The sequence below is a fragment of the Anolis sagrei genome, chromosome 1 (assembly GCF_037176765.1).
Source record: "Anolis sagrei isolate rAnoSag1 chromosome 1, rAnoSag1.mat, whole genome shotgun sequence".
Lineage (NCBI taxonomy): Eukaryota > Metazoa > Chordata > Lepidosauria > Squamata > Dactyloidae > Anolis > Anolis sagrei.
The window spans coordinates 149,663,598-149,679,388 of NC_090021.1; the positions used below are offsets into that span (position 1 = coordinate 149,663,598).

The 15,791-nt window shown below is 41.3% G+C and overlaps 1 protein-coding gene across 1 annotated transcript in view; it reads left to right on the forward strand.

The window, feature by feature from the left end:
• Positions 1–15,791, forward strand: part of RCBTB1 (RCC1 and BTB domain containing protein 1) — a 43,260-nt gene that overhangs the window by 25,737 nt on the left and 1,732 nt on the right. The window contains exons 8-11 of the mRNA XM_060785022.2: positions 4,674–4,864; positions 6,456–6,582; positions 8,707–8,858; positions 10,960–11,090. Coding sequence (XP_060641005.1) covers positions 4,674–4,864; positions 6,456–6,582; positions 8,707–8,858; positions 10,960–11,090 — 601 coding nt within the window. The remainder of the gene's footprint in view (positions 1–4,673; positions 4,865–6,455; positions 6,583–8,706; positions 8,859–10,959; positions 11,091–15,791) is intronic.

Genomic DNA, 15,791 nt, shown 5'->3' on the forward strand with positions numbered 1-15,791 from the left:
AACAGGGGGTTGTATGCTCCCTGCGCTCCGCTCCTGTTAAAATCATGGCTGCTGAGCGTTGGACTAGTTGGAGCTTCCGAGCTGTCTTCAAAGGCAACCCCACGTAGAGAGCGTTGTAGAGAGGTCTACACAAAAAACTGACATTTCTATTCATCCTATTCATGTGTCAGGACATAATAATAATAATAATAATAATAATAATAATAATAATAATAATCTTTATTTATACCCCGCTCCATCTCCCCCAGGGGGACTCAGGGCGGCTTACATGAGGCCATGCCCATCAGTACAATAAACACAATATTACAAAAACATGACAAAACCAGAAAATAAAATACATAAAATGCAAAAACCAATGTAATAGATGACACAGCGATATAAAATCAAACGTTAAAACACAAAGGAATTTCACTGGCATGATATCTCCCATGTCAGAAGAAGTTGCTGAGGAGCTTGATTGAAGATGCAGCCAGACTCTTGTCTTTCTGGAGAATTTCACATAGGTAACTGATTGGCTGCCATGTGAACAAAACTTGCAATTGGGTAGACCCTTGCTCTGATCCAATATGATTTTTCTTTTGTGTAATTCATTTTATATTTCCTGATACAAAACCAGTTAAGTAATATGCGTTGGGCTGTGGGGTTTCAGTCTCCCTATGTACGTTTTAAATTGTTCTAAATTCTCAAGGTAACTTGTCAATCCAGTTACAGATAGGTTAGAAATAGTTTCTCTGTGCAGATAACACATGGCATCTTTCTTACAATCAACGGCAACATCTTTACATTCTGAGAATCAAATGGAGTCTGAGCTCTGAGCAGTCTCAGATCTGATCATGTGGTGTGGAGCCCCTCCCACAACTTCTCAAGAAACATAGATCAAAAAAAGAAATCTGCATACCAAAACATACATGCATAATATAGTAAACAAACAAATTAATAGTGGAGGCTTGAAGAAGGTTGCTGTTTCCAAATAACATGAAAAGAGTGCACACCCATAGCACAGAAAACAGAGCATTTCAACATATTACAGCAAACCTTTTATTCAGAACTAATAATACATGCAAATGAAATGAAACAACCAGGTCAACTTGCTCTTATGATTTCCCTTGTAGTGATCACATTAAAAAAAAAAAAGAACATGCTGAATCAGGCTTGTCTTCTTCCCCCTTTTTCTGTGTCTTGTTTTACATGCATACTTGTGCAGGGATCCTGGTGTTAGGGGCTGTTTGGTTTAAACATTGGAAGGTTTGCACATAACACTGAAGTAAGGTCAACTAGGGTCAAATCACATTCATCCTCAGGTCAAACTCTATTGGATTGTTTCCTGCAGATATGCTGGTGCTGCCCAACACTGAAAGTCTGTGTTCTCCGGTGCTTCTTCAACATCCTCCCATTGCCAATGTTGCTAACCACCCCCAATAAACAAACAAACAAAACACTTCTAATTGCACAGAGGACAAGAAGAGGAATTGGGAACTGGTGGTGTGTGTGCATGGTCTGAAAAAGCGGCTTTGTAAACCGAGTTATGCCTGTATTAGGGTGCCATAAGTTTTCGTCAGAGGTAGATGGAATTAAGACATGCCTAGCCAACTTGTTATGCCTACTAAGAATGTGGGTATTTTGGTTGAACTCTGAGCCACGATGGTGCAAACCCTTGTGCCGGCTGAACTTCTGATCTGAAGGTTGATGGTTTGAATCTGCAAGACAGGGTGAGCTCCTGTCTGTCAGCTCCAGCTTCCCATGTGGGGTTATGAGAGAAGCTTCCCACAGGATGGTAACACATCCAGGCGTCCCCTGGGTAATATTTCTGCTGATGGCCAATTCTCTCACACCAGAAGCGACTTGCAGTTTCTTGAGTTGCTTCTGACATGATTTTTAAAAAATCATGTCAGAAGGTTCAAGAACTGTGGCATGTACTACATGCACATCAGCTAGGTTGTGGCATGTAGGTTCAAGAACTGTGGCATGTACTACATGCACATCAGCTAGGTTGTGGCATGTAGGTTCAAGAACTGTGGCATGTACTACATGCACATCAGCTAGGTTGTGGCATGTAGGTTCAAGAACTGTGGCATGTACTACATGCACATCAGCTAGGACAGCATTGGACATATGGCTCAGACACTATTAATGCCTCTCTCAGATATGTATTGGTTCCAGTGGCCCTCAAAGACATAAAAAAGAGATTGTTTTTGACCAATCTTAAAGAATTGTGCAGAAATAAACAGTTTAAAATGATTGCTGAGTCCCCGTTCGAGAAGGATGGGATAGAAATGCGAGAAATAAATAAAATAAATTCCTAGTTTGCCATTATTGGACAAAATATTGGAGGGTGATATCTAATTTCTAGGGGATTTCTCAGAAGACTATTTTAGATTTTTGTTCTATTCATATCCTAGTTTGGGATAGGAGTGCTTTGGCCAATTCAGTGCTATGAATGGAAGTGGGGAATGGCCCTGTTGAGTCTCTGTGATTTTAATGCAGACAGGAAAGAGGTGCTCCTCATGACTTGGAAGGCAGATCAGGGAAAAGGAATCCAGCTTCTGTTAGATGGGGTTACACAAGTCAACAGTTTGGGTGTACTACATTTCGCTTTGAACCTGGAGATCCAGGTTTCTGCAGTGCCTAAAAGTAACTTTGCTCATTTAAAACTTGTGCACCAACTGTGCCCAATCCTTGAGAAGCTAGATCTAGTCATGGTTGCACATGCTTTAGTTACATCCCGTCTGGATTACTGTAATGCACTCTATGTGAGGCTGGCTTTGAAGTGTGTTCGGAAACTTCAGCTGGTCCAAAGAACTTCAGCCAGACTGTTAACCAGGGCTGGCTGCAGGGAGCACATAAGTCTCCTGTTGCAACAGCTCCTAAGTCCTAAGATCCTCAGGAAAGGCCCTTCTCATGCAAAGTGCTGGTTATCTATAAAAATAAAATATAGATTTTTTTTACTTACTGTATTGTTATAAGTTATTATTTTAACTTACTACGTGGAGTGTGATCAGGTCTTGTCAGGCCTTGTTGTTCTGTTTCTTATTGTGATATGGCCTAAGGGCTAATCAATACAATTACTAAAATAAATTATATAAATAAAATAAAAATGCAATGTTTGTTTGTGGGATTAACATAATTCAAAAACCACTGGATGAATTGACACCAAATTTGGACACAATACACCTATCAGGCCAAGTAGTTACCATCACTTATAAAACACTGGAAAACACAGTGGAAGGGACTTAAAAAGCCAAAAAATAAAAAATGCATTACAATGCATGTGCAGAGCAACATTTATACACATGTACACAAATATATGCACACACATATACACATATACACACACAAAAAACGCATATACACAGACTGGGCCACAGCAACCCGTGGCAGGAGACTGCTAGTGATCTATAAAGTTCTATTTGGCTCTGATCCAGGCTATTTGGACCAGGCTGTGGCATGGCTAGTTAGTAGCTAGCTGCATTATATCACTACTGACCAAGAGGTCATGAGTTCAAAGCCAGTTCGAGTCGGAGTGAGCTCCCGACCATTAATTAGTCTAGCTTGCTGTTGACCTATGTAGCCTGAACAAGTTGGAAGTTTAGGTACCGCTTTATGCGGGGAGGCTAATTTAACTAATTTATGACACCATAAAATCTTCCAGCGGTGTGCGTAAGAATGAGGAAGTACTCATCAAGGACTTGGTGTCACAAGTGGGTGGTGAAGTGGCAGCTCCCCTTGTGGCCAAAATCGAGCATACCCTCATGAAGCTGGAAAGCTGGAATGTTAAATTGCCCCTGTGTCTGTCTATATATGTTGTATGTCTAATGGCATTGGCTGTTTGCCATGAATATATTCATTGTAATCAGCCCTGAGTCCCCTGCGGAATATAATTACTGTAAGCAAACAAATAAATAAACATTTGGCAGATTGCATTTCCCTGTATGAACATGCCTAGGCCTAAGATCCTCAGGAAAGGCCCTTCTCTTGTTTCCACTTCCATCACGAGTGCTGTTGGTGGGAATGCCTTGAAAAGACCTCAATGACTGCTCCTGGGCTCTGGAGCTCTTTGCCTGGGGAAGCCAGAATGACCTTCTCCCTGTTCTCCTGTCAGCAGGCTAAAACCTTTTCATTCAGACAAGTCCTTAAAAGAGAAACAAACATGGATGTATTGTTTTAGTTGAATTATCTTTAACAGCTTATAAAGGAGAGAGGCTAGAATGAGTACAGTATGAAGAAAATGATGCTTCTGCCTCTTCACTTTGTGTTTTGTGCTTCTTTGCCACAACATTGTGCTTCTACTATTTTAAAGTTGATCTTTCTTTTTTATTGTTCCAACTGAATGCGCATTTATGCATTTTTGTTATTTATAAAGTACATTATCTCATTTAAAAACACATTAAAAATGGGGTTCAGGGTGCCGGAACGAATCAATAACATTTCGATGAATTTCAATGTAGGAATTCGCTTTGAGTTAAAAGCTTGGTCACGGACCTAATTAAACTCTTAAGGTATCACTGTACTGAACTACTGTGTGTCACAACAAAGCAAACATGTCATACTAGTTTAGGATTATGACACCTTTTGTAATTTTTCCGGTACACTTTAGTACATTCTGAGCATCAACTGTTTTTCTGTGTTTCAGATTATTAGCACCACGGGTGAATTAATGTGTGATTCCCTTTCAGGGTTGTAGAGATTGCTGCTTGCCACTCTGCTCACACTTCTGCTGCCAAGACACAGAGTGGCCTAGTCTACATGTGGGGTCAGTGCCGGGGGCAGTCGGTGGTTCTCCCACATGTGACCCACTTTTCTTGCACAGATGACGTCTTTGCATGCTTTTCTACTCCTGCCGTGATGTGGCGTCTCCTCTCAGTAGGTAAGTACTTTCTCCAATAAAACCAGCCGGGACAACCCTTGCTGGCCTGACGATTTGTGAATGATAGTGGAAGTTGCCATTCAGCAAGACCAGGGTAACATTTCTTATTCTGAAATCACATTGTGAGTTTGCACAGTTAGGGGTGCTTGCCAAAAGTTTGACAGACTATCAGTTCCAAATTTTTCAGAAGCTGGGTCTTGTATATAATGTACAACTGTGCTTGTTTTTATTGCTATTGCATTCTACATGTTTATCTTTGATTTATTTTCTCTGCATTAAAATCACAGCTTTATTAAACACGCCTTTACAGTAAGTTCTGCTATTGCCATAATAATAATAATCATCATCATCATCATCTTTATTTGTACCCCACTACCATCTCCCCAAGGGACTTGGTGTGGCTTACATGAGGCTAAGCCCAAAATACATCAACCAAAACATCAGTAAACACAACATCAATAAACAATCAATAAAATACAAATCTAATAAATCACATGAACATTGCCATCAGCGGGTCCCCTGGTGGTGCAGCAGGTTAAACTGCTGAGCTGCTGAACTTGTTGACCAAAAGGTTGGTGGTTCGAATCCTCTGAGTGGGGTAAGCTCCCGTTGTTAGGCCCAGCTTCTGCCAACTTAGTTCGAAAAGATGCAAATGTGAGTAGATCAATAGGTACTGCTTCTGCAGGAAGATAACAGCGCTCCATGAAGTCATGCTGGCCACATGACTTGGGATTTATCTATGGACAATGCCGGCTCTTCAGCTTGGAAATGGAGATGAGCATTAACCCCCTGTTATCTGTTTTCTTCACTCCTTTTAAGCCTCCAATTCTAGGCCTAGACTAGGCTTAACATGAGGGGAAACCTTTACCTTTACTATACAGTAAGTTCTGCTATTGTCATCAGCACAGTTAGTTAACAGAGGAGTACTATTTGCAGCACATGAACTCCCAAATGACTATTGTGCCAATTCACCATCTAAAGCTGGTGTCTCTCTGCAACTCAGTTGTTAAAAGCAACCCCGCGTACTGAGCTGGTGGAGCAATGGTTTAAACCCTTGTGCCGGTAGGACTGCCGACCGAAAGGTCCGTGGTTCGAAACCATGGAGCGGGGTGAGTTCCTGTCTGTCAGCTCCAGCTTCCCATGTGGGGACATGAGAGTATTTATTTTTATTTATTTATTTCCTATATTTATAGCCCACCCTTCTCCCTTCCGAAGGGGGACTCAGGGCAGGCTAACAAAAGCATCATACGATGCTAGCATTATAAAAACCCACAGTACAATCAAAATATTAAAAATATTAAAACAACAATTAAAACAATTAATTAAGACATATCCATTAAATTGAAATCCAAAAACAAGTCCGGGTCAATTCATTGCCATAAATTGTGTGATCTTCCACTTGCTGCTCACTGATCAAATGCTTGGTCCCATAACCAGGTCTTGATTTTCCTTCTAAAAGACAAGAGGGAGGTGGCCAATCTCATATCTCTAGGGAGGGCATTCCATAGGTAGGGGGCCACTGATGAGAAGGCCGTCTCTCATCCCCATAAACTGCGCAGTGTTTTATTGTTCTGATGTTTCATTTTTGCAGAGCATGAAGACTTCTTAACAGTGACAGAATCTCTCAAAAGAGAATTTGATAGCCCTGAAACCTCAGATTTAAAATTTAGAGTTGATGGAAAGTTCATCTATGTGCATAAAGCTGTCTTGAAAATCAGGTAAGATTTTTTATTATATAGATATATATGAAAAGTGTGTTGTGCAAGTGGGCTTATTAACAAAAGACCATCCTCGTGAATGTGTAGCCGAATAACTCATTAGCAGCAGCATGACCCAGCACCAGTAACCCAAAGTGATGAAAAGAACAAAAACACACAGGCCAATGTTATATCTTCCAAAGGAGTTTTTTCTTCATAGTAAAAATAATATCGTTGCACTATTTACAAGAACAAGGTTTCCACAACACATATAAACAAATACATAGTAGCATTACACACCACAGCCTTCACACTGGAGCTTTCTCACACGAGGCTTCTCTCATACTGAGGTTTACCTCACACTCCTCAGGCCCACTAACTCTAACAGGCTTTGGCCTACTCACTCTTCTCAGGGCGACACTAGCTTTGGCCCACTGGCTCTAGCAGGCTTTGGCCTACTAAGTCTTTCAGTGCTTGACTCACACTTTTGTAATTAAAAATGCCTAGTTAATTTTTAATATTTCTGACGAAATGTCCCTGTTCTCACTTACATACAAATTCAACTTTCTGGACGCACCCAGATCTCTTCAGATGGTCTCCCAAGTCTCTGGGCCAGATGTGAAGGGGTTACACAAGGAAGGGGAATAGTATCGGAGAGCAAGCTATAGGCCACATACTGATCGGCAAGGACTTTTTCTGGTTTGGCACTTTTTTCTACTGAAAGTTCCTGTTTTTCCTTTCCTGAAGGCTTCCAAATGTGGCAGTTTATGTCTTTTGGGGGCAGTAGGCCCCATATCCTCCCACAAACATATAAAGAGAGAGGGGAAAGAAACTGGGAGTGGAGTAAAAGAATCCCAATTGTGTTGCTTAGAGTAGGAATTGTTTCAATCTGCTGCAACCGGTGCAAGGTCCTGGCTTAAGGTTTGGACCTTCTGTAGTTGCGCCCGTACCTTGGGAAGTCAGATCTGGCCACGGTGGTCCACACTCTTGTTACATCCCAGTTAGATTACTGCAACGCACTCTATGTGGGGATGCCTTTGAAGACTGTTCGGAAACTCCAACTAGTCCAGTGGGAGGCAGCCAGATTGCTCACCGGAGCATCATACAGGGAGCATACCACCCCCCTGTTGTGTCAGCTCCACTGGCTGCCGATCCAGTTCCGAGCACAATTCAAAGTACTGGTTTTGACCTACAAAACCCTATACGGTTCCGACCCAGTGTATTTGTCCAAACGGATCTCCCTCTACGTCCCACCCCGGAGTGGGAGGCCCTGCTCTCGACTCCGCCTCTATCACAAGTGAGGTTGGCGGGGACGAGGAGCAGGGCCTTCTCGGTGGTGGCCCACCACCTATGGAATTCACTCCCCGGGGAAATTAGATCAGTGACATCACTCCTTTCCTTTAGGAAAAAACTGAAAGCATGGATTTGGGACCAGGCATTCGGACAATCGGGCAGATAAAGAAAGGACTTTGACAATGGTCAGGAAATGACTAATGGAACTATGGAACTCTGAAAGATGAAACGCTGAGCATGAGAATAGTTTTATATGATGTGTTATATACAGATTGTTTTGATTGTTTTAACTGTGATAATTGTTTTAACTATGTTTTGTACATTATGTGTAATTTGTATAGGCATCAAATTGTGCCTTTTTGTAAACCGCCCTGAGTCCCCCCTCGGGGGTTGAGAAGGGCAGGGTAAAAGTACCCGAAATAAACAAACAAACAAATAAATAAATAGTTGCCATCTTCTTCAAAAGTGAAAAAAACCTACTAGATCCAGTGCTTGGAAATAAATTATTGGGTTGACTCTTTCGGTGCTTTTAGGTGAACATGTTCTAATCCTATTTTTAAAATACTGGGAAGGAATGGGTGCAGGGATGGAGAATAGCAAGTCTTGAAGAATAGTGAATTGCTGCTTCTGGAATGACTCCTGTTAGTAGTTCTAACTAGAATAGACCTATTGAATCAATGGGGTTTAGATAAACACTGGCTCACCATTGAGAAATTGATTCCATTGGTGTGCTCCTATTGGGAGTACCTACAGGATTCTGGCTTCAGATCTTATGATCTTATGCTGGTCAGAACCTGAAGGAAAGTGCCTTGCAAAGACTGTGTCCCAAGTTCTTAATTCTTTCTGTTGCAGGTGTGAACACTTCCGCACTATGTTTCAGTCGTACTGGAATGAGGACATGAAGGAAGTGATAGAAATAGACCAGTTTTCCTACCCGGTATACCGTGCTTTTCTTGAGTACCTGTACACAGACAGCGTTGATCTACCGCCTGAAGATGCCATAGGTAGCTCAGGAGCCATGGGCAATATTATGGAAGGCGGGGGGGGGGGGGGGGGAATAGAAGGCCTAATTGAAAGGAAAGAGGTAACAGAAGTATCCCCAGTGACACTCTGTCCTTGGTACACTTCACACCTCCTGAATCCTCGTTTTACTGGGCTAGCGGGAGAAAGTGGGTTGTGTCCTGCAAATACTGTAGCCTTCCAAATTGGGAAGTTTAGCTTCACAATTGTGTATGTTTTTACTAGTTTCCTGCAGATAACTTGCTCCTATTTTTTTCTCATTAGAGTCTTAGAATCGTTTTTATCCTGTACATGTGGCCGCCTATTATATTGTGATTGTGCCTATTGGAATGTTATTTTATGACTGTGTTTATATATTTTTTTCTTTCTTGATGTAATTTGATGATGTTGTTTATTGTTTATGCTCTGGTTTTATTTTGTTGTAATATGTTGTCTGGGCTTGGCTCCATGTAAGCCGCTCCGAGTCCCCATCGGGGAGATGGTGGCGGGGTATAAATAAAGTTTATTATTTATTATTGATGCCCTTCTTGTCTGCCTTGACCGGTTCTGCTCTTAGTCCTGGTCTGTGATGAACTTGTAGTAGCTAATGGAAGGAGAGGAATATGCTTTAAATGAGCTGCTTTTCCAAAAATGGCTGGTCCAAATTACTATTATTATTTTTAATTAATTAATTAATTAATCAATTAATTAATTAACTTTATTTGTACCACACTACCATCTCCCCAAGGGACTCGGTGTGCCTTACATGAGGCCGAGCCCAAACACAACAACAAAAGCAATAAAACATCAATACAAGCAGTTAAAAAGCATAGACAATAAAGTACACAACATTATCAAAAAAGCAACACATAATTAAAACAGTGGGAAGGCCAAATGTAGAGTTAAAATTGGAAATAATGCTGGGCAATCTCTTTCCAGTGTCCCCCATCTCTTGCTCTCTCTCTCTCTCTCTCTCTCTCCATGAAGCCAAACATACCAGGAATAAAAACTACACAAAATCAACTAACCCAAAGTTCCTCAAAGTGGACAAGAGCAAAGCAGACCACAATCTCCCAAAGAGGACAAAAGCACAAGGCACTGAGGCTGCTCCCTTGAAAACCTAGTGCCCTGTACTCTCGCGCTAACTCTTCGCTCAAAATGCTGCTCGCATGTCAAAAGTGAAACCTGGGCCAAACTTTGTAAAATTGAGATGCTCTTAAGCCAAGGTTCCACTGTACACCAAAGTCCTGTGATTTTGCTGAGTTTGTATTTACCCCTATGAACTACAAAGATAATTAAGATCTTCTGGTGGGGCCCTGCTCTTGGTCCCACCACTTTCGCAATTGCGTCTGGCGGGAACGAGAGACAGGGCCTTTTCTGTGGTGGCCCCTCAGCTATGGAACTATCTCCCGATTGAGATCAGATCTGCCCCCTCCCTCCTGTCCTTCAGGAGGTTGGTGAAATCCGGCTATGGAAGGAAGCATTCCCAGAGTAATGATTGAAACTGGCTACAGAACAAAGTTATTGACCACACATACGGACTGAGTTGGACATGATTGTATCTTGGCGATTTGGCTTATTTGTAATTTTAATCGATATGTATTTTAACTCGTTATTATATGATGTTTTTAGATTGTACTGTTAGCATTGAATCCTTGCTGTAAGCTGGTCTGAGTCCCTCTACGGAGGTTGAAAAGATCGGGATATAAAAGTTTTAAATAAATAAATAATAATAAATTTGTGTGCTCATCCCTCCCTAGCTCCATGCCTGTTCTGCCCCTGGAAATTCCTCCTGAATGTGGAGCCCTTTTAATGTGGAGTCCTTTTAATTGTGTTCTGCATTGTGTGGTTGCGCCCATGGGATGTTTACATCTCCTCAGATATGCCTGCTATCCGAGTGTATAGAGCAGTGATTCTCAACCCTAGGTGTTTTGGCCTACAACTCCCAGAAATCCCAGCCAGTTTACCAGCTGTTAGGATTTCTGGGAGTGGAAGGCCAAAACATCTGGGGACTCACAGGTTGAGAACCACTGTTATAGAGGAATGTTGCTTTGATTCTGTGAAGACAGAGGAATTTAACATCTTAATATGGTATCTTGACTTCAGGGCTTTTGGATTTGGCGACATCGTACTGTGAAAACCGATTGAAAAAACTGTGTCAGCATCTCATCAAAAGAGGGATCACGGTGGAAAATGCTTTCTCGTTGCTCTCTGCAGCAGTGCGCTACGATGCAGAGGTAAACTAGAGCTTGAACATGTTCACTGGGGTGATAGAGCCCCCAGGGATGACAATAGCCGCTTTGTCTCACCTCCAGTGAACTATCGCCACCAGGTTCTGCCATCTTATGAATAGAAATTGGGTCCATGTAATCTCTTTTGAACCATGAACAATACTAGATTTGTAGGAAAATAAATCCTTTGGTAAGCAAAGATGACTGCATTGAGATTGTATGCTATGCAAGCTCTTATTCTCAGAGTATCCAGCACATAGTTTCCAAGCAGGGAATGCCTTCTATAGTAACTACTAGACATCATACTTGAATTCTTGATCACCAAGATGGTCAGCTACTAGATTTAATTTAGGGGATCAGATGTATGTGTGAACATACATCTTTTTAAAGTAGCATTATCAAGATATGTCTGGCTTCCATGTTTTTGTCTTCTGATGCCTTGTCCTCACCCATGCTAGCTGGAGACGATCCAAAATGTGTCCAGAGAATCATAATTAAAGGCTGCATTTTGGAAAGTCTTGAATGAAGTGCCACAGGACTTTGTCCTGGGGCAAACACTCTTCAGTATTTTAACCAATGACCTAGATAGTAAGTTAGAGGGACTCTTATCAAGTTTGCAGTTTACACAACACTCAAGATAGTGTTGATGCTCAGTGCCCCCTATATCACTAGACCTTTTTATTTCCCAATTAAGATTAGAAATTGAGGAGTTTAAAATACTATAGTTTAATTATGCAGAAAATACCACCAAGACAAGAAAATCGTCAAGAAAAGTGCCACGTTTGAGTGTCTCTGAATCATGGGTTTTATAGTCTCAAACTGACGGAAATAAACAGATGCACACACAATCAAACATCCTTTTTCTTCTGTCTGTAATTTTCCCTTTAAAGCTGCTCTTTTTGCTCCAGTGCCTCTGTATCTCTTTTCTGTTTCTTAACCATCCTTTTGTTTTCTCCTATTGTTTTGTAAACATTTCCTTGTGTTCCTAAACAATTCCTGCTCATTCCTCCCCTCACATCTTCTGTCCGGTCAGCCTGATCTCTTTTCTACCTCTCACCCAAATCTCAGTGATGCAGTATGTTAAATTCTTGTGCTGGCAGTGGTTCGAATGCGGGGAGCAGGGTGAGCTCCTGTCTGTCAGCTCCAGCTTCTCATATGGGGACATGAGAGAAGCCTTCCACAGGCTTTGCCCCTTTCCAAACTGGAGAGGAACTGGAGTCGTTTTGTTGTGTTGCTGCTGCTGTTGTGTGCCTTCAAGTTGTTCCTGGCTCATAGTGACTCTAGAATGAATGTATTACAGTTTGTTAACAAGATGTGTTCCCCAAAGGCTTGCTGTTACCTTCTTCTGAGGCTGGGAAGGTGTGACTTGCTGAAGTGGGTTTCCATGGCTGAATGAAGATTTGAATTTGAATGATTCTTGGGCTGAGTTGGGAGGCCAGCATTTTCTTGGGGCAGTATCAGTGTCACCCCAGGCTTGTTTAAGGAGGTTTTCAGCAGTCTCCTCATTCCCCCTTTCAAGTGCAGTGAGCCAACATAAAGGCAGCTCAGAATGGCCACTGGACTAGCCAATGGAGTGTGGCGCATGGCGTGTCCTGTCACTCCAGTGGAGGCTGTATAAATGTTCCATATAGAACAGAGCTGCAAGAAACTCCCAGTTTATTTCGGATTTCAGCACAATTTTTTTCTCAAGGCTTACTCACTTCAGATTGAGCTGTGTCCATGTTTTTGGCTTCAACTGGCTTTTGGTAAATGAAGTGGTGACTGAAATGCCCCAGCAGACACGTGGGCACCTTTACACTGGTGCTTACTTTGCGTTTATTTAACTCCTTTCTGCCTTGTTATTGGGATCCTCCTTGTGCCTGAAGTTAGTGAAAGCACACGTTCTGCCGGCTGTGCTCTTAAGCATTGTATGTGTCCATTGCATTAAATGTGTACGCCTTTCAAACTTAAGAGTAGCACTGTGATTTATCATTCATTTTACAGGATTTATTAAATAGTTGTTTTTTTAAAAAAAGAAATTAATATTTAAAGAGTGTTTCTTTTTTCACTCTTAATGTGGCTTTTGAAGAAATTGTACTGTGTGACAGTGTGTATTTAAAGGGGGAAGAGAATAGAAGTGCCTGTTCCATGCAATATGACAGTTTCCCAACTGCGTTCTGGATTTGACAAAATGAATGTACATGTTCTAAGACACAGATTTTGTATTTTTTTCTTTTGGAATAAAGAGCACTTGCAATATATATATGTGCGGCATTTTGTTTATTGACACAGCAGAGTCATAAGACAATAAGTAATTCTGGATTCGACCAGAGGGGCCATCTTAGACCCCTTCCACGCAGCTGTATAAAATCCACATTGAACTGGATTATATGGTAGTGTGGACTCAGATAACACAGTTCAAAGCAGATATTGTGGATTATCTGCCTTGATATTCTGGGATATATGGCTTCCAGGAGTCAGCACTATGACATCAGCAGTGTTGTTGCTCGTTTTCCCCAGCAATTGGCATTAAGGCCAAGGAGCTGATACAAACCTTCACTATTAATATATATTAAGTGCCATTCCTCTGGGCTTTTGTCCAGCCCACTTCTCAAGTTATTAGGAGTCACTTCCTGATCATGCACTGAATCCACAGCAGAAGCAACCTTGTCCAGCATCTACTAAAAAACTCTACTGAGCAAGAACTCTCTTCTGAGATAGTTTATTCCTTTGCCAAAAAGCCCTCTTGCTGTTAGGAGGTTCTTCCAAATATTTAGTCACAATCTTCCCTTCTTCTCATTGAAATCTTTTGCAGCAGAAAAAACAAAGTTCTCAACTATCCCTTTATTTTCTGCCACGAAGACTAGCCCAAATAATTATCGTAATTCTCTATCTGCAGTTTTTGTATCCTTATACTACAACAGGCTTGCTTTTCAATATCCCAGTTCCTCCTCCTGACCAATTTCAAATGCTGAAATATTTAAAGAAGTCATAAATTACACTTTGTAACAAAATTTGAAAACATTTCTGTCCCTGGTTTGAAAGTGTTATTTCCTGTTTAGTTGTGTGATACTTACTTTGAAAGTTGTTGTTCTACTCCAGAAACTTGGTTTTTGTGGCTGCCACAAACTAGGTTGAACTGGTTGAGACTCGATGAGATATTCATTGAAAAACTATAGCAAGATGTACTGCAGGATGTCCCACAAAAACAAAGTTTTGGCAGTTTAATAAACCTTTTCCATGTTTTTATGATAGAACCAATTAGGAAATGATATTTATAACCCAGGAACAGAAATCGTGTTACATAGTATTATTGGTCTCAATGTTGTCAGAACCCGTTTCACATCCCTTTTTGTCTCTTGGTATTTCTTTTGTGTACTTTGTTTTTCTTTTTCTCTACATTTGAGTAAGGCTTCTGTTTTGTGAAAGAATGAATTAACCACACTACTGTCTACTTGGTGGTACTTCTCCCGAGCCATAAGATACATGACAACTGAGCTTCTGTTATTTGGAAAGAGATGCTCCTCTGGACTTTCCATTTCAGATACATTTCCTCTTTGGAAGTCATGTGATTCTGTTGTACTTGACTCTTTCATATCTATTTATAAATTAAAATAATGTGGATACCTATGTTTTTTATCATGTCAGAAACTACTTGAGAACATATTGCGAGTTGCTTCTGGTGTGAAAGAATTGGTAGTCTACAAAGACGTTGCCCAGAGTATGCTTGAATTTGTTACCATCATGTCCCCGCAAGCTAGAGCTGACAGATGGGAGCTTACCCCATCTCACGGATTTGAACCCTCTGGGGCAGTGGTCCTGCCAGCACAAGGGTTTAACCCACTGCGCCACTGTGGCTCTTACCTCTTAGGATTAGTCCCAGGGTCACCTTGAGCAAGTGTTACAAAATGTAGTCATTATATGATATAGCAGTGACCCAAACATGCGTTTTATCCAGTAAATATCTGAAGTCACCAATTAACACAAGACTTGGAATGCTTTTTTGATTAAGGGGACTATAATATGTCTACACTGTTAAATTACTTTTGGAGTCTTCATGGCATATATGTTAGAAAAATGTAAGCTGGGCATTAAAGTACGGTAGTTACAAAACAACCAGAAGGACCAAATAAACTTTAAAAGCTACCTTTATGTAAAAATTATGTACTCTCAAGTAGAAGGAAATACTTATCAGTGAGAATTTCTGTTATCTGTTAAAGAACTGCAAATATTACATACTTGAAATCAGAATACCTAACTTTTAAATACTGACTTTATAATATCAGTGGAGTACATTTGGAAACAAATGCAGTCTGGATGGGCACATCCTTAGAAGAAGCTACAGGGTTTTCCAAATTCCTTTTCCCAGTACAAGGGAGAAAGTTTATGTACAAGTCAATTAACTTCCAGGAGCCCCCGGTGGTGCAGTGGGTTAAACCCCTGTGCCAGTAGGTCTGAAGACCGACAAGTCGCAGGTTCGAATCCGGGGAGAGGCAGATGAGCTCCCTCTATCAACTCCAGCTCCTCAAGCGGTGACATGAGAGAAGCCTCCCACAAGGATGATAAAAACATCAAATCATCCGGGCATCCCCTGGGTAACGTCCTTGCAGATGGCCAATTCTCTCACACCAGAAGCAGTTTCTCAAGTCACTCCCTACACGACAAAAAAAAAATTAACTGCCAGAGTTCCTGTAGAGTTGCTCCCTTTGCCTTGGTAGGAGGTTCGGG